Source organism: Solea solea, chromosome 2 (assembly GCF_958295425.1).
Source record: "Solea solea chromosome 2, fSolSol10.1, whole genome shotgun sequence".
Classification (NCBI taxonomy): domain Eukaryota; kingdom Metazoa; phylum Chordata; class Actinopteri; order Pleuronectiformes; family Soleidae; genus Solea; species Solea solea.
In genome coordinates, this window is record NC_081135.1 from 11,597,631 (window position 1) to 11,615,989 (window position 18,359).

At 38.7% G+C, this 18,359-nt stretch overlaps 1 protein-coding gene across 4 annotated transcripts in view; it reads right to left on the bottom strand.

The window, feature by feature from the left end:
• The window catches only part of LOC131455601 (protein FAM184A-like), a 56,235-nt gene that overhangs the window by 21,886 nt on the left and 15,990 nt on the right, over positions 1 to 18,359 (bottom strand). For 3 of the 4 annotated variants that reach the window (XM_058623342.1, XM_058623344.1, XM_058623341.1), the window contains exons 2-12: positions 16,315 to 16,392; positions 15,064 to 15,198; positions 13,636 to 13,734; positions 9,934 to 10,140; positions 9,362 to 9,535; positions 8,791 to 8,952; positions 8,150 to 8,285; positions 7,193 to 7,374; positions 6,928 to 7,113; positions 3,518 to 3,640; positions 3,274 to 3,435 (exon numbers count right to left, since the gene is read on the bottom strand). In XM_058623342.1, coding sequence (XP_058479325.1) covers positions 3,274 to 3,435; positions 3,518 to 3,640; positions 6,928 to 7,113; positions 7,193 to 7,374; positions 8,150 to 8,285; positions 8,791 to 8,952; positions 9,362 to 9,535; positions 9,934 to 10,140; positions 13,636 to 13,734; positions 15,064 to 15,198; positions 16,315 to 16,392 — 1,644 coding nt within the window. The remainder of the gene's footprint in view (positions 1 to 3,273; positions 3,436 to 3,517; positions 3,641 to 6,927; positions 7,114 to 7,192; positions 7,375 to 8,149; positions 8,286 to 8,790; positions 8,953 to 9,361; positions 9,536 to 9,933; positions 10,141 to 13,635; positions 13,735 to 15,063; positions 15,199 to 16,314; positions 16,393 to 18,359) is intronic. The other variant, XM_058623343.1, reaches the window with a different exon arrangement.

Genomic DNA, 18,359 nt, shown 5'->3' on the forward strand with positions numbered 1-18,359 from the left:
AACTCAGTGCCGTATGTCAATACACCTGAAGTTACCTGCTGTGATTTTACACCAACCCTCATAGATAACCTTGTTGATAGTACAACAGCCTCACTGCGTACTACATTAGATAGTGTTGCCCCTCTGAAAAAGACAGTGGTGAATAAGAGAATAATAACTCCCATACTTATAATCTTACAAGCTTCACATAGATTAGAAAGAAAACGGCATTCCACTACTCTGAATGTCATATAGCCTGGGAAGGTGGTTTTGTAACATATAAAAATCCCTATATAAAGCTAGAGCTACCTATTATTATCCTTTAATTGAAGAAAATAAGAATGACAAGTTTTCTTTTCAGCACTGTAGCCAGGCTGACTCAGAGTCACAGCTCTACTGAGCCATCCATTCCTTTAACACTGAGCAGTGACCACATTATGAACTTCTTTGTGAATAAAATAACATCAATTAGAGAATACATGAATCACATCCTCCCTCCTAGTGAGACTGATTCATTTGTATTTAGCAGAAGAGCTTTAGGAGCACCAGAGTACGCCGTTTTCTCCCTGAGTTAACATCATTAGTATCATCATCCAAACCATCAACCTGTCAGTTAGATCCCATCCACACTAAACTGGTTAAAGATGTGTTTCCTTTAATTAACAGCTCTATATTAACTCAAATGAGTCTATCCTTATTAACTGGATATTCGCCCCAAGCTTTTAAAGTAGCAGTGATTAAACCCCTTCTCAAAAAAGCAAACCCAGCCCAGATGTTTTAGCTAATTACCGACCAATATCAAATCTTCCCTTCATTTCTAAAATCCTACAAAATCAGTGATGTGAATGTCTGTGCAGAGTCTGAGGTCACTGAACTTGGTGGTTCTCAGAGTCTATAAGAGTAGAATTGGGAGCAAAGCCTTCAGTTACCAGGCTCCTCTCCTGTTGAACCAACCCTCTTTGTAACTAAAGTTAGACTTAAAACTTTCCTTTTTGATCAAGCTTGATACAAATGATGCTGAATTTGAATTCATGCCTACAAAATTGGCTAAATGCCCTGTGCTGTTGTCAATATTTACCTCCATGGTCCGAACACACTGCTAATGGTTGGGATCATAAAGTTCATAATTGTTCTCATCCTTCCAAATGACTTTGTGCCAGATGTTCACTGTTGTTTGGTTTATTGTAAACAGGCTGGTTTGGTGCAGAAGCAACTGTTTAATAATGTAACCTCATTTTGTTCTCTATGAATCTATTCATGCAACACATTGAAACAGCCACCCACAACTTTACAGAGAGGCATGCATGTCAAATACGCCCCCTGACCTAGGAAATTCTGAGTTCCGACTCTAAAATGGAACGCACCCTTAGCTCTTCAGAGCTGTGCTCTTAGCAGAGATGGGTCACATAACTGAGTCTTACAGTTTTATCATAATAATCATAACATTTTACCATATTGTGATTCTCAGTGACATTTCTTGGAGGACATAGCTTTATGTTGCAGTCTCATTATTTTTTTGATTTATAATCACATTATCATCAGGAGTGGGGAAAAAAATAGACGTGTTTAATTCATTGCTATAAATTGACTCATTCTACTATCCCTTTACACAATAGCTGGAGGAGATTAGCTGTGAAGTGGGTCTTTGCTGTTCATACCAGATAGACTTTTTCTAGAAGAGCTGCTGGGAAAGCAAAAAAGCTCCATTTGACAGTGGCATTCAATTATCACCCTGCATTCTGTCTCCTCTCCACTTGTAATCAGCCTCCTCTCTGCCATCTTTTTTACTTGGAAAATATATGTAGATTTATTATTTATTAATGCCCAAATTTGAAGAATTTCCTTACAGTCCAATCAAACATGCTTTGTAAGGTCACAGCGACCTTAGACCATTTCATCCTAACCAGACTATTTGTGTTTGTTTGTGTCTGCGTGTACGGTGGCCAAATACACATAAGATAATAATAATAATAATAGTATTATTATTATTATTATTATTATTATTATTGTTATTATCATTATTAATAATAATAATGATAATAGTAATAATAATAATACTGATAATAAATTATAATACATATATATAAAATATAAAGTATATAATATAAATATTATATTATATATAATATACATATATATATATATATATATATATAAAATAATTGAATAAGATCATAATAAGTCATGAGGAAAGATGCAGCTCCCCATTGTGGCACGTTAAAAAAATAAGGACTGTACGTTGGTCAGCTAGGCAGGATTTTCAAGTCACTCACGTGAAATATTCATATTTTTCTCCATTCACGATCATCACGACAATCTAAATTCACCAAGATGAACTTACTATAAGTGCTTTTTATCACGACGAGCAATAATATCATATATTGTCCCATCACTAGTCACAGCCACTACAATGAAAACAGTTCAGCATGGAATGATATGAACACTTCCTGTCACGATTATCCTGATCAAAATAATTGCAATTCAGGACACACACACACACACACCTTCCTCGCTCATACCAACACAGCACCACTCAACTCACAATAGCCTCATCATCACTATTTCACAGCTGCCTTTCAGAGCTGCCTGTATTTCACTCTTTCCCTGCTTTCAACCATCCTTCTTCCTCATCTGCTCTCCAGTTGTCTGCTGTACAGTTAGTGCGTGATGATTTTGGTAAGGATGTCCTGATCCCGATCTCAAGCATCGAGTATCGAGATCGGCAGTAACCCCAATCTTATACAGATGCAGAGTTGTCCACGTGCTTCACACATGCTTTAGTGCAGGTCAAAGCAGGTGAACATCAGCACTCATCAGTGATCAGTGTTTGTACAGAATATTAACATAAACGCTCTGGTGTCAAACTAAGTAAGTAAATAAGTGATATTTTTTTACCGCTTTGAACGTACTTTAACAGCATCTTGTACACAAACAGTTGCCCTCTTCGTCTTTACCTGCAGCCTCACAGCAGGAGTCTGCTCATCTTTGTCTTTGTCTCAAAGTCTTATCTATCTAGGCAAAGACAAGTATCGTAGTATCCTGACAGCTACAGGATTGAGGACAAAAAAAGACGATGGAGACGTCCCTATTTTTTGAAAGAGCTTGAAAAGAGCTGTAAGCTGTTATTGGTATCTGTAAAGTTTGTGATAGTGCTTATCATTTGGGACACAACAACATGGCATAGAGTCACTCCTGGAATTTAGCAGTACATGGTATGATCCATATTCAAGTGACTTGAAGAATTTAGGAAACTATAAATTAGAAACATTCTTTCTATCTAGGTTTTTAGCTCACCTGCAGGTCAGTCAGCAGATTACTGGTCTCTCGGACTCGTGCTCTGGTTGCGTCCAGTTCTACCTTGAGTTTCTCCTGCGTCTCCTTCAGACAGGTGATCTGTGACTGAGCTGAGCCCAGGTTCTGCTGCCCTTCCCTCACCAGCTCCTGCAGGTGGGACACCTGACCACATGACCAGAATGGTCAGCAAACAGAAGAGCACATCAGTCCGTTTCCATCAAAATAGATGTCAAATGTGTCCTACCTCCTGATTGGCCATGTTGAGTTTGGCCGAGAGCTCCTCCTTCAAGTTATCCAGCTGCTGTTGGAGACGATCTCGCTGCTCCTCCAGCGACAGACGCTTAATCTCAAACTCCTGACTAATTTTCTACAAAGAAGTAGAAGAAGGAAGGACAGTTAGAAAGGTGCTGCACTCATCCATGATATATGTTAAAAAAGCAACCACAAAACCTTTGAATTATTGCCTAAAATCATGAATCACTCGTGTTTTATAGAAACAAGGATACAGTTTCAAAACGAGTTTCTCCTGAAATATAAACCATAGCGGTATAATCTTCATAAGGAGGAGAAGACGTAATCCTGTTTGTGTCTTATGTGAAGCGTAGACACACGAGTCTTCATTTAAACTTTAAAGGCCATCTCAAGAAAAGAAAACAACCGCTTTCTATAATCCTCATCACCAGAGCAATATCTTTCTCAGCCACTCTGATTTCACCTTTCATGATTTCATTCTTTCCTCTTTTTAAATGTAGTCTCTCTTTTCTATTCATCCCTCACATCTCAGTGGATGTATTCTCCAAAAATAAAAATAAAAGCCCCATTGTGCTCAGTTTGTATTACATTGGTAGATAAGACGTCACACTCTATGTCGTACAACTGGATAAACATCACAGCATCCACAGAGACACACTTCTGCAGCTCACAGTGAGTTCATCCTTTTTCACTTCCAGCGAATGGCAACAAAAAGCTGATAAACAAACACACCAAGCAGATCAGACTCTAATATGCTACTATCAGATAGTCCACAAAACTGATAATGGGATTTTCTACTTTGAATTAATATGTTCATATATTTTAAGGAGCGAATGAGAGGTTCAGCTTCTCAAACATGAGATTTTCCTTTTTTTCCTCTCTCTCTTTTACTCATATTATTGTAATTTGGATAAAACAAGACATCTATGTAGCCATAGTGCACCTCAATCTAATTTGAGATTGAGTATGAGACTGGAGAGGGTGTAGTCACCTCCCATTTTCAAGAGGAGTGACCAATGGATGTAGATTAAATGCCTCTGTATGCAATTGGACAGACCAACGACCAATGATCCAGATGACGTATGCAGAGCGACGGAAAACGTGTCAACAAACGTGCTTGTTGTAGTTTTCTACTTTTTTTTTTCTGTGGAGTAGGTCGCTTAAAATGTGAAGAAGAAGAAGAAGAAGGGGGTGGAGAACTTTACACCTCTCAGTGTACTTCCTGCCAGCAATTATTATAAGTAGAAGAAGAAGAAGAAGACATTTCTCCCTGTATTTCTCTGTATTATCGTGGCCAACAATTTAGCAAGGAAATAATCATCGGAGTAAAAGATAATGAAAATGCTGCTACTCTTATCTGGCTCTCAATAAATTGCAGTGAATAAGCAATTTGTGGAAATAGTTATTTAATTGCCTCAGTTTAGAAATGTTCTGCTGACAGCGCTAAGAGTTTAAACGCAAAAAAAAAAATATAGGAATATAAAACTAAATCTTGGTTTTTCAAATAAAAACAGACATGGACCTAAAGATGACGAGGCACAGCTCTGGCTTACGTAATATTCCCCGCCTCCACTTTAATCCGCTCTTGCTCTTTCATCCAGGGAATGTATAAACACACGCCCACATGCTCACACAATGTCAATGATAATCAGCCAATTAGCGGTCAGCTTGAAACGGCACTGAAAGCAATGGTGTGTTTTGAAAGAGGAGTAGGATGGGATGAGAGACAACAAGACGTCATTTTAAAGGAATAGTTCATAGATTATTGTGGACAAAGCAATGTGAGGGAACAGTATTTCAGTATCATTTGGCTTCCAGGCCTCGACACTAAATCATTTCGACTGGATGTCAACAAGGAGATCCAGAATGAATGGGAGTGTTAGCTGCTTAGCTGCACTTGGCCAACTGTTAGGCAAGTGCAGGTGGATTCACATGAGTGTGAATAAATGGAGTGTAATGTGCTCTAAGGGATGAATGTGGGGGGGGGGCAAGTGTTCCTCTTCAATTACAACTGTAACTGTAATCTGGTGATTAGAAAGAGTGAAGTTTTGCACCTGGATCAGTACATAACGTTACTAGATAAACTTATTATTTAATGTTGTTGCTCCATAGGAATGGAGGTAGATCTATGTCCACTTGTGTTTTTGTCACTGTGCAGTTCATGTAAATTGAGTTCGGTACGCTTTTGCAAGCAAGTCTAGTTCCAATAAATAGTTAACGGAGCAGATAAGACAACAAATAAATAATCTCTGGCTCCGTTTCCTACGTGAACCGAGTCCAAATATCTTAAAATAGTCAAACCACAAGAGAACGAGTCTGCTGAGCAGGTGTTTTTTCTAACAGTGAAAGAGGCTTTGATACACTCAGCTAAAAAAACTGCCTGTAAGATACAGTTGCTATTTTAGTGTCCCTGTTTAGAAAGATACAAAATGTGCATTTGTATATATATATATATATATATATATATATATATATATATATATATACATACAAATACATATATATATGTATATACTATATTAGTGGTGGGACTCAATTAAAATAAGTAATCTAATTAATTAGAGGCTTTGTAATTAATCTCAATTAATTGCATATCAATATTTGACACGAGAAGACACGAGAAGCATTTTGGTAGATGACAAAATCCATGAATAGACACATAAATGAGCTTAAACAAAAAATTGCGTTATATTTTCTGTAATTAATTCATCGTAATTAACACGATAAAGTCCCAGCCCTAATATATATATTTTATACTGAAGCTTTAAATTGAATGATGGGGCTATATGTTAGGTCTTATGTGGGAAAGAAGGAACCATACTAAATAACAAAACAAACAAAAACTGTTATTATTTTTTACTCATATTCTTAATGAGTATTTTCATATTTTTTCAAAACTCTGGAAATTGCATATCTGGAATCCTGTGACATTAACAAAATCTAACTCCCACTGAAGCGAGATGTAGAAACTATGCTCTATGCAAGTTTGGCTCCAAGATAATGCTATAGTCTTTAATATTTGCCAGGAAGGCCAATCAGAACCAAGAGCAGATGATTCCAGAGATAGTTTGTGTCATGCAGGTTCTAATGAAATATGTTAAGGTAATATGTTAAGACCATGTGTATCAGCCGTGGCTGCTCGTCAGAATACGAGGTAACATCCTGCTGTGCAACAAACACGTCTGATGTTGCCTCTGTTCTCCTTGGTAATTCAACATTTTCATCATCTTCATAGAGACATGAGTAGAAATAATTCTGATATTATATTTGCTCCTTTTTGATGATGGAGTAAATATCACTTGAAAAAATAATTAGCAAATATTGGATTTTTTTCCACTGAGCCACCTTCACCACCTTGTTTTCAAATTACACATCTCGGAAACACTGAATCTTCTAACTCACCGCCAATAGGACTTCCTTCTCCTCCTCCTTCTCCTGCAGTGCCTCCTCCCTCATGGCCTGGTGTTTCTCCTCCATCTCCTCAATCGCTCTCACCTGCGCCTCCTTGAAGCGAATCCTCTCCTCCTCAAAGTGTGCCCTGAGTCTGGAGAGCTCCTTCTCGTAGCCCTGGTGCTCTTCACGCAGCGACTAACAAGGAGAGGGGAGGTTGACTTCAACCTGGCAAAGACGAGTGACTGGTGTGGCATAAAAGAAAAGTCCAAAATACCTGTTCTAGTTTGATGACTTGCTGTTTGTGCTGTTCACTCGAGGTCTGGCTCTGGTTGAGTAAAGCCTCCCTCTCCTCCTCCAGTCTGCTGATCTTCTCCTTAATCCGACTCTGCTCCTGGTCCAGGTTCCTGATGGTTGCTTCATGGGCCATCTGCGTGGCCTGCAGAGAGCCAATCTGACCTGAGAGTAGAAGGAGAACATATGTATTAAATAGTTTTCATGACAAATGAATGGATGAAGAGACTCTCAAAGTGGATGCAAGGATTTTATAAACGGGCTGGTTCCACAACCTTATCACATTATTACATGACACTAACCCTATTCTTTCTCTCCCCTAGTCTGTGCTTTTCCTCCCTGTCCTCTCTCTCTCTCTCTCTCTCTCTCTGTCCTCATTCTGCAGGTCCCTGTGACTCCTGGGCTACAGGATCCAGATCCAGTTGTGAGGCTATTATTATTAGTGCTAGCAGTATGGTCGTCTTTATTATGCTATGATTAAAATTTGTATCAGTATCATTTTTTGCCACAGGCTACTCAATCACTCATCTTCTACCGCTTTATCCTTCACATGAGGGTTGTGCTGGTGACGCAACCCACAACCGGTCAGCAGTCCATCACAGTGTCCAATTTTCCTAATCTGCATGTTTTTGGACTGACCTTACTGACCAATGTTACCAAACTGATATCTGCTCCTGGTCTCTTGGACTTCACCTCCCTCTTTCCTTTCCTCTCCCCCTTCCTGTCCCCCACACTCATTGCTCATTGTGTGAGCTGTTGTCTTCTCTTCTCTCTCTCTATAATAAGGTAAGGTATACAAACAAAATTTGATCGGATTTGATTTGTCTGCATATTCATGGTAAGAAACGGTAATGCAGAGTGAATGGTCATAAACATGGAAATATCATTGTAAAAGACATGTCAAACACCTTTATATAAACGCAGTGTATTTGTGTCTTACTGGCTTTGTGGAGAATTTCAGTTGCCTGCTGTTGAACTCGTTCCCTGCTGCTCTCCAGCTCGTACTCTGTGTCCTTCAGCTGCATCACCCAGATCTCTCCGTCCTGGATGGCTTCTTCCAGCTGCTTGTGCAGGTTCTGCAGTACATGGAATCAAACAGAGACATGAAGAGAGAAAAAATCGGAAACAAATTCAGTTTAAACTTTTAAACACTGGAGAGTCATATCTCTCCGACATGCTCAGCAGATTTGCCTGCAGGGCAATCAGTGCTCACTGCATTCAGTTTCCTAATTAGATATTACTGCAAAACACTTTCTGCCCTGAAGCTTTAGCTTTTATCTGTTTTCACTAACAATTCTTCATCCAATGGACCACATTTTTTTGACCAACATTCAACCCAAAAACAACCTTTATACTATTTATGTTTTGTGGGGAACAATTGTAATAAAAATAGAAAAAGAAGAAGGAGCCCGGCCAATAACAATAGATTCTCCCTTGCTTTGCATTGTTAAGCAGGCACTCCTATAACATAACTTCAGTTTCCATGGGGTCCTCTGCAATTTGTGTCCCCACTGATAATTTTATTTTTCTTGTATTGAGTGTATATTATCATGTTCATGCACCCACTGAATGCATACGCACCTTAATGGTTCCCTCTGCGTTGACCAGCGATGTCTGCAGTCTATTGGTTTTGTCCCGGTTCTCTCTCGCCTCTTCCTGAGCTTTCTGAAGCTCACTCCGCAGTTTGGACAGCGAACGCTGCAGCGCTGCGTCCTGAGCCTGGAATTCCTTGCGGAGCTCAACCTGAACACGAGTGGAAAATTACAGCATTTTCTGTGACACGTGAATGTATCACGCACGCACACACACACACACACACACACACACACACGGCTGTGGAAGACTATCAACACTTGTAGCTGTGTTGAAAAAAAATCTAGAAAATGACTGTGTGGTGTTTGTCTCTTCTGAAGTAAAAAGTAAGATTGTAAAATAATTTAAAATCTTTATTTACAGATGCATCAAAATGCACTTTTATTGTGAAATATGTATTTTTTTCATTTCAAATTAAACACTTTTATTTCGAAATTTTGTGAAATATTGCCACAAATATCATTATTGAGACATTGGATCATTGTGATTTAAGCTGATATAACCAACCCCTGCTTTAATTTAACACATTTCTTCGTGTGACTCCGTGTTTTGGTTCTACCTCAGTTCTTTTCCAGGCCAGCAGGTTCTCTGTGGTCAGCTGGTGTGTCCTCCTCATGGCCTCCAGCTCTCTCTCGTAGTACTCCTGAGCTTTGGCCAGCTTAGCTTCGTATTCCTCCACCAGGCGGACCTTGTCCTTCGTGAGCTCCTCCACCCTCTCCATCAATGCCTCCACCTAAACAGAGAGATGGACAGATGCAAAATGAGCTTTTCTTCTCCTCAGAGGTGATAAGTAGTCATTAAGATGCCAATATATTGACTGAATCTTTTCTACTTCTTTAAGGGTTTGTCTGTTAAATTAAAGAGGAAATAGTTGATACGAAAGAAAAAAAATGGGAGAAGAAAAATAAGGGGATGACATGCAACAAAGGTCCATGATCAGAATATAACCACTTCAGGTTTTACTTTATACTGAAAAGCCAAGTGCAACAACGAAACAACCCTACATTTTTCAGTTTTCATTCCAAAGCCTCTAAAACAGCAACTACCCCATCAGGTAACTTGCTGTATAAACGCCCCTAAACTCCAAAAGTCACATCTATCTTTCGTCTCTCTCGCACACTCTTATCCCACCTCTTGTCTATGAAGCTCGGCCAGTTTCTCCTGGTCCTCACTGGAGGTGGCGCTCTGGTTCCGCTGGTTGTTGAGGAGTTCCTCCACCTCCTGGCGGTGGATGGCCCTCAGCTCCTCCAGCGCTCGCCGCTTATCCGCCTCAAACTGGGCCTGAGCCTGGCTGAACACCCGCAGCTTCTCTTCAAAATCCCGACGCATCTCCTCCACCTATTGAAACCACGAAACATTGTCTATTTCCGTTTGAGTTGTTGATGTGTGGCTGCCGAAAAAATCTCTACCCCTGCCAAGCTAAACGCCCATAGCATCTCCTTACGATCCCTCTGTGATCATTAGAACATATGGAATTCTTCTGCGTTGCTTTAAGTCAATACAACTTAGCACTTAGTACTACAACTATAGCTACACAGGTAAACGGTGGCTAAAAAAAACATGTTGCATCACTGAATCTGACAAACAGGTGTGAAAAAATATATAAAAATGCAGACAGAGGTGTGATGTCATGTGATTTCAGGCTGCTAAAGAGGCATTCTCTTTAGCCAGACCAGGCAAACAAGACAAAACAGTGTGAAGGCAGAGGCAGAGAGGAAGACGAGGGACCAGACCAAAGCAAAGGCTGACCAATCCAGACAAAAATGAAGTGAGGATGAGCTGAGCTCACTCAGCCGCCAGCTCATTCCCGTAAAATACACTTCAGCTGTTCATTTGTGCCCACTGCCATCAGACTCCACTAAAGCAGGTGTGGATGATACTATGTCATCATGGTATGTATGACGTGATACATGACGTGACATGGCGTGATAAAACATGATATTCTGTATGACTGTCAGAAAAAGGTACACAAATCACTCAAATGCAAACGTGGTGTAAATGCTGCATTCCATTTACATCGGAACTCGGTTTTCAGAACTGGGGGTGCCATCACCCCAGAGTTCAACGTGTTCCAGTTCAAAAGCTGGAAACAATGGCTAATCTCAGGCTAATCTCAGGCTAGACCATTGTTTCCTACTACTACAAAAGTGCTATAAGTAGCAGTGTTTGTATGGTGGCAGCCAGCTTGGAATCGCAAGTCGGAGTTGGTGAGGTTGCTCCATTTTTGGAACGCCCCATGACTTCAGAAATTCGGAGTTCCGACTACAAATGGAACGCACCATAAATAGGTAACAGGACTTGGACTGAGTCCATGTGTTTTTCTGTGGTCCTGGAAGAAAGCGTCAAACAAAAAAGACAAGACCAGCGACAAGATCCAGGCTGTTCTGAAGGTGTTTTCAGACATGCACTGAAGAGCAGACATGTTCTCGGCTGTATGTTAGAATGCAAATGACCAAAGAAGTCTCTTCTCAGACTTCTCTGGAACTTCACCTGCCTGCTCCGTCGCTTGAAAACGTCCCAAGTAAGTACGTTTTGAGGAGGTCAAGATGTATCAGTTGTTACATAAAACCCAGTAAAATCATGTCCAATTTAATTATTCAAAATTGTATGCATTTAGTTAGAAAAAGTAGTTGACATTTTAGCATTTTTATTTCTCCGAAATGAATTACCTTGTGTTAACATCTGTGTTAAATGGTAATTTATGTAATTTATTTTCTTATTTTCTCGCGATTAATCTTTAGGCTTATTGTTATTTATTATTTTTTTAGGAATTTTATTTGTATTACTATTACTGTTACTGTATGCTGCTGGTGCTGAAGACCTGAGGACAAATTAAATTTTCATGAATTTCATAAATCTTAATGTCAGGTAACTTTCTTTGCATTCACTGCATTCAAAAAAAATCAGCCCACAATATGACTCAGCAAAAAAGGTGGTTTCTGATTTTTATTTACATGTTTACAGTCTAGCATATCCGATTGAGTGACTCTCCCCAAACTCCCCAAACACAGAATCTAGCTGTGGTACTGAACTATTACATTCTGACAAGATGAGCTTCATTTAGCAAAGGGAGATGAAGTCACAGGAACAAATATTGTGGGCAAAAGCAACACGAGCCTGCAGCACAGATGACACAGATGGTCGTCATTGAATGCAGCAGGGTTCTCCAAATGGTTGGCCAATGACCGTAAAATAAAGATGCCATCAAAATAAACCGAAGCTACAAAAAGACAAATGTCACCAACTCTAACATTTTACAAGCTAACAACAAAACACGAGTCACTGAGGATAACAAGGCAGAAGTAGTCAAACTGAATGTTCACACACTAGCTGACCAATCCTGCTTTAACCTGAGGCCAGACCCTCCTACCTCAGCGTGGGACACAGAAATAGAGAAATAAAAGAATAAATCAATCAATCAGGAAAAAATAAATCAATAGTCATTAAAATAAACTGATAAATACATTTCTTCAATGTATTATTTATTATTTAATTTATTTATAAATTTATAGATTTCTGTATTCATTTATTTTTGTATTTATTTATTCATCCATTTTTTTATTTTTTTATGATAATGTATTTTATGGTCCTTCATAGCTGAATCATCAGGCCAAGAAAAAACATACAGTATATAAAATGTACACATACATGCTGTGTCACAAAATCAAAAAACATCTACCATCAACTTCAGCTCAACAAATGTTTTCAAATTTAAATTACAATTTGAAACGATGCAATTTTAAATTGCTCTATTTTCTAAGCCAAATCCAATAGTTGTAGTCGTTTGCTGTTCTTATATTAATATACAGTCGTTAATATTTTGGTATCTTACATGATAATGCATTGGGGTGGGGGTTACATTTGCTACAGTGAAACATTGCAATATTTCGCATGGCCATATTATCGCTTTTTTTAGAATCTAATTTTCTAACAAATTTTACAAAAAATATTAAAACTTTTACTTTAAATATTTAACGAAAGATCAACTTAAAAGCTATTTCCCTACATTATTGAGTTGTACTTACAGCTCTTGAGGCATTCCATTGTTATTTTTCATCTAATTCAAATTAAAATCCACATTATTGCCACTAAATCTACACTGCACAGTTTTTCCCTCATCATCGACAGCTCCTCAGTTTCCCCCTCCCCTCAGGTAAAGAGTCTGGGTGTCATCCTAGACAGCACACTATCATTCCAATCCCAGTCTGCATATTTCCATCTACGCAAAATAAATTGACTCCGCCCTTCCCTTACATACTCTCTCCTCTCTGGTCTCCCTCACAAATCCCTCCATAAACTTCAACTGGTCCATCATCCCCAGAACCCCCTCATTCCACCACATCACCCCCATCCTACAACAACTCAACTGGCTCCTGGTTCATTTCAGAATTCAATTCAAAAATCCTCCTGCATGCCTTCAAGGCCAACCACAACTTCGCCACTCCGTGTCTCTCCAACCTTCTTCACATCACCACCTCCACCCACTCCCTCAGCTCCTCCTCCTCCATCCACCTCACTGTGCCCTCCGCCCGCCTACTATAGCCTACTCTCTAATTTCACTCTATTATACTGTGTTGTCCTGTTGTGTTTTTTATTGTTTATTATTATATTGTTTATTCTGTAAAGTGTCCTTGAGTGTTGGAAAGGCACTAATACAGATCATTATTATTATTATTATTATGTTAGTGTTAGGCTTTAGCTAGCTATGGTTAAGGGTTAGGAATCACGCTTTGTTTAGGCACCTCCTTAAACGGTGAGGTGCGTGAACTGTGTATGTGTGTGTGTGCGTGTGTGTGTGTGTGTGTGTGTGTGTGTGTGTGCGTGGAGCCTTACCTCTCTACTCATAGACACCACTCTCTGCGTGTGCTGGGCCTCGGTGCAGAGCTGGGAGTCCTCCATTCTCTGTCTGTACATCTCAAATTCTGCTAAAGCCTGACAGTAACAGAACAACTGCATTACATTACATTATCTTACATTACATCATCCAAAAACAGTCCAGTTACTAGGGCTGGGCAATATGGGAAAATGTTTGCATCATTTGATATCGATACATATCACAATATAAATCAAATGAATATTTCTATAAGACCGGGGGTTATAAATAATATCTTGATATTTTTAGGCTATATAAAGCTGTTTCTCTACACTTCAAAATAAAAGATCTACAGTTTATGTTCTTGTTTTATATAACTTTAATTAGCAAACCAAATATTGTATCAGATAAATCTCTTTATTTACAGGCTATGTGCCACAGTCTTTTAAAGTTGCCGTAATTAAACCCCTACTTAAAAATAAAACACCCTCAACCCAGATTTCCTGGCTAATTATCGTCCATTATCTGTCCTGAAAAAGCTGTAGCAAAAGATTTATGTGATGATCTACTCGACACGTTATCGGGACCAAAATAACTGCATTAAACTGGATTAAATCATACTTATGAGAGAGGTGCCTTGTTAATGTTCATGTTTATGATGGATTTTCTTTGCCCACTGGAGTAAAAAATGGAGTTCCACAAGGTTCAGTTCTTGTCACCTTATACATGCTTCCTGTAGGTCGTGTTATTAAAAAAACAACCTCAATTTTCATTGTTATGCAGATGACACAGTTGTACGTATCCATGAAATCGTATGACAGTAAGCAGGTTATAAAGCTCCAGAAATGTCTCAGAGACATTAGATGACACATAACTTTCCTCTTTAATAAAGCTTATAGTTAGGCTGATGTTGGGCTACATAAATACAATTGACTTGACTTTACTATGATCTGTATTACTTAAAATACAGTTACCTTTCATTTCAGAATACTTTCACTTTTTAATGTTAAATGTTGTAATATTACATTTACAGGCAATGAAAGTTTATAAAGACGGTCAAATTCTACTATAACACAAATAATTAAACTTAAAGAAGTGTTATTAACTGACTTTTTCAAATATCATTTAGTATTTTCAAATCAATATATATAATATTTAGTGTATTTCAGAAATATATATTATATTTAATATGTATACATGTTACCCAGCCCTACCAGTTACATTATACGAACATTATATTGTACTGAAACACTCCATTATTCCTATGAATATAATATCATGAGATTGTAAGATGCCATGCAGTTCAGATCACATGCACACTTAAATTCAGTGGAAGAATCCATGATGGAACATGACATGAGGGTTGTTAAAGACGCCAATCAGAAAAAAAATAAAGTCTCATATGTTATATAAGATAAGGAGTGAAAACAGCAGCAGCAGTGAATAACCTGTCTCTTCAGTTGCTCGTGGAGTTCCACAGATTCCTCCAGACTGGCCAGTCGCCGTCTCAGGTCTGCCTCATCAGCCATCTTGCTCTTGTACTGCATGATTTTGTCTCTGGTTTCTGTCACGATGTGCTGGACCTGAGAATTTAAAAATATTTAAAGATTGTGAAAAGGGCATTTTGATGTTTGAAACATCAATGAAATAAGTCATCTATCCGAAATTGTTTTGTCCAAACCCGACAATCACCCCATATTTTTTGTCCAAATCAAAGTGACTGGGTCTGACACAGTCACTGGACAGAAATACAGCGGCACGGTTTGTGATGCCGGTCGTGATCAGCAGTGTTGTCGCTAAATACACCAGACTCCTCTGTTAAATACTGAGATTTTAGACATTTCCCTGGTAATTGTTAGAGATTAACCCACATTTTCAGGATTGTTAAGTATTTATAACTGATCTACAGTTCGGCATCGTTCGGCTTGATTCTTATGTCGGACATCTCTTCCTGTGGCCGGCAGTCTGGCGACGTCACATGTAGTGCCTACTCAGCATGCTTGGAACCTTGCCAGAGCAGGTAGTTAAAAAAAAGTCACTGCAGAGTCACTGAGTGGGTGGTTGGGAATTGTCTGATCCAGCGCAAATAAACTGCCCTCCCAGTCCGAGCTGTGATATACCAGAAGCAGTGAGGCTTTTTTATTCTCCTGCTCCTCCTGCTTCTGCACAGGATTTATTCAATGACTAGGTGCTACACAGAGCACAAGGAGTCAATCATGGTTGTGAAAATGATGTATTTCAGGGCTAGTCAATTAATAATAATATTAATTGATAATAATATTTCCTCATAACATCATAAAGTAGAGTAAATGGTTACATCCAACATACTGTATTTTAGAATATTTGCCACAGTGTCTGTGTGTATTCAACTTTCTTTGTTTTTCCCTGGTTTTGATTAAAACTGGCTGTCTACAGCTCTCTTCTCAGGTCTGACATGTAAAATGACTTTACAGTGATTATCAGGTCTATTTTTCCTCCCTCCTCATCTCTCCCTGGAGTGTCTTAAACGGTCTTAAAAACTAATTTTAATTAAAAAAAATGTAATCACTCAACTTTGGTAAGGTGGTTACTAACACATTTTCCTGTGGAGTGATATCTTTTTTTTATCACTTTACAGGGTCTTTAACCTTTTAGATATTTTGAAGCAGAAATATAACATACTATATCTGATCTATACGATCATTCATCTCTGACCATACCTCGTCCTCATGGGCTTCTTTCAGCGACTCGATTTCCTCTTCATGCTCGTCGTTCTTGGTGTTCAGAGCGTAAATTACCTGGAGACAGACAGCAGATTGGAAAACAGATGGAAGATTCAATAATCCTGCAATGAACAGTCAGTACAGCTCATAATTAAGGTGAATTGATTTAAGACACAAACACAGATGTACCCTCCTGCAGTTGCTCTTAAATATCTTGTCTGTCTCAACCAGAGACTGAATAAAAATGCTCCTACTCAACCTTTACCTTACATTTTGACACAAACAGCTTCTTTGTGTATCCAACATGTCTTAAGTTCAAACAGATGATTAATATTTAGGTTTTTAAGATTCAGGAAGACGACATCACGGCAATTAGTGATGCACATATCCATTGTACTCTTCTTATAGTTTTCCTTCGCTTCCTTTTGAGCACACAGCACATCAGGATCTGTGAATATTGCAATCTAACATTGGTCCTGGACCTCTGTCTAAAAGGATCACAACCTTGTGGTCAAAAGTATGTTTCCAGGAACAGCATGCAGTAGGAGTAAGCTCAGTGTATGAAACTTGCTGGACAGGTGAATCATGCCCAACTGGAAGTCCACCATTTTGGATTTTGTCCATATTGTTGCACTTTTCACACTGTTCAAGTTTCAACCAACTCCTCCTAAATATTTGGTGGGTTTTACTTCAAACTCGGTATACATGTCTTAACCCCTGGCCCATTTTCGATTATTAAAATTGTGAGGGTTAGTCAATGATCCAGGTGAGTAGGTGGCGTTGTAAATATGGACATGGTGGATGATTCATTATAGCTCAAGCAACAGCAGCAGTCACTACAGCATTTTATTTGTCAGCAAGTCCATTCCTTAAGGAACATACACAACAACCTGCTGTAGTTAACGGTTTGTATTTATATAGCACACCCAAAGCTGCTTTACACTACAGTTTTGCCATTCACCCCCATTCACTCATCTTTCATACCCATTCACACGCTGCAATCAGGAGCAATGTGGGGTTAAGTGTATAACCCAAGGACACTTAATGTAGACTAGCGGAGCCAGGAATCAAACCCACAACCTTCAAGTTGAAAGACTCACTCTACCACTGAGGTACCGTCGCCTGTTGTGGTTTATTTATATTTGCTCCACAATTGGTGCAATATGTATTCTACTTGTCTACAGAGTTTTGAGAGGTAAATGTCTGGGTCGGATGAAGAGTATGTGCCCCCTGTTACTGCTAGGGATGCATATCGAGAAGATTTTAACGTCACTACTACTACTCTTATTGGTTTTTTTTAGGAGAAATAAATGAAACAAAATAACAATGGGCATTATTCTATGTATTAACATTTAGGAGAACCGAAACAGTTAATGAAAATAAAATATTTGTTGACAGAACCTTTTAATATGCACAAACAACCATGTTTTGGACAACACACACTATCATCAGCTCAGGTGCTAGGATTGAACCAAAATGCACATTTTAAAAGTTGATAATATGTGAATGAATGTGTGTTCACAATCAAAAATTCTGTTTGGCCATTCATTTTACAGTTTTAATGTTGTTACCATTTCAGACAGTATTTAAAAACAGAGGGCTAAACTTTTAACTGACTCACTTATGGTTGCATAATTTATTGTAAGTGACTCATCGTGAGTTACACGTTTATATATATACATATACATATATATATCTAATACATGTAAACAGGGTATCAGGCACATAATGTGTGTATGGATTATATTATAATACCTACACATAATATAGAAGCTGGTATAAAAAGAAATTGATCCAAATTAATAAATAATAAAGATTTTTTTTTTTTACAGACAGTTACACTTTAGTGCTGTTTAGTGGCACATTATTGGGCCTCAACAGTACTTGCGTGGCAGTGACTGACCTGTCAGGAGAGAATACAAAACTGTGTGATTAGACATGTTGAGGAATTGACTTCATGCCCCGGCTGACTTGCATCTTCAGGAGCTCTTGGGTGGATGGAGGTGACACATCGAAGGGCAGCCCACGTCCTGAAGACACTC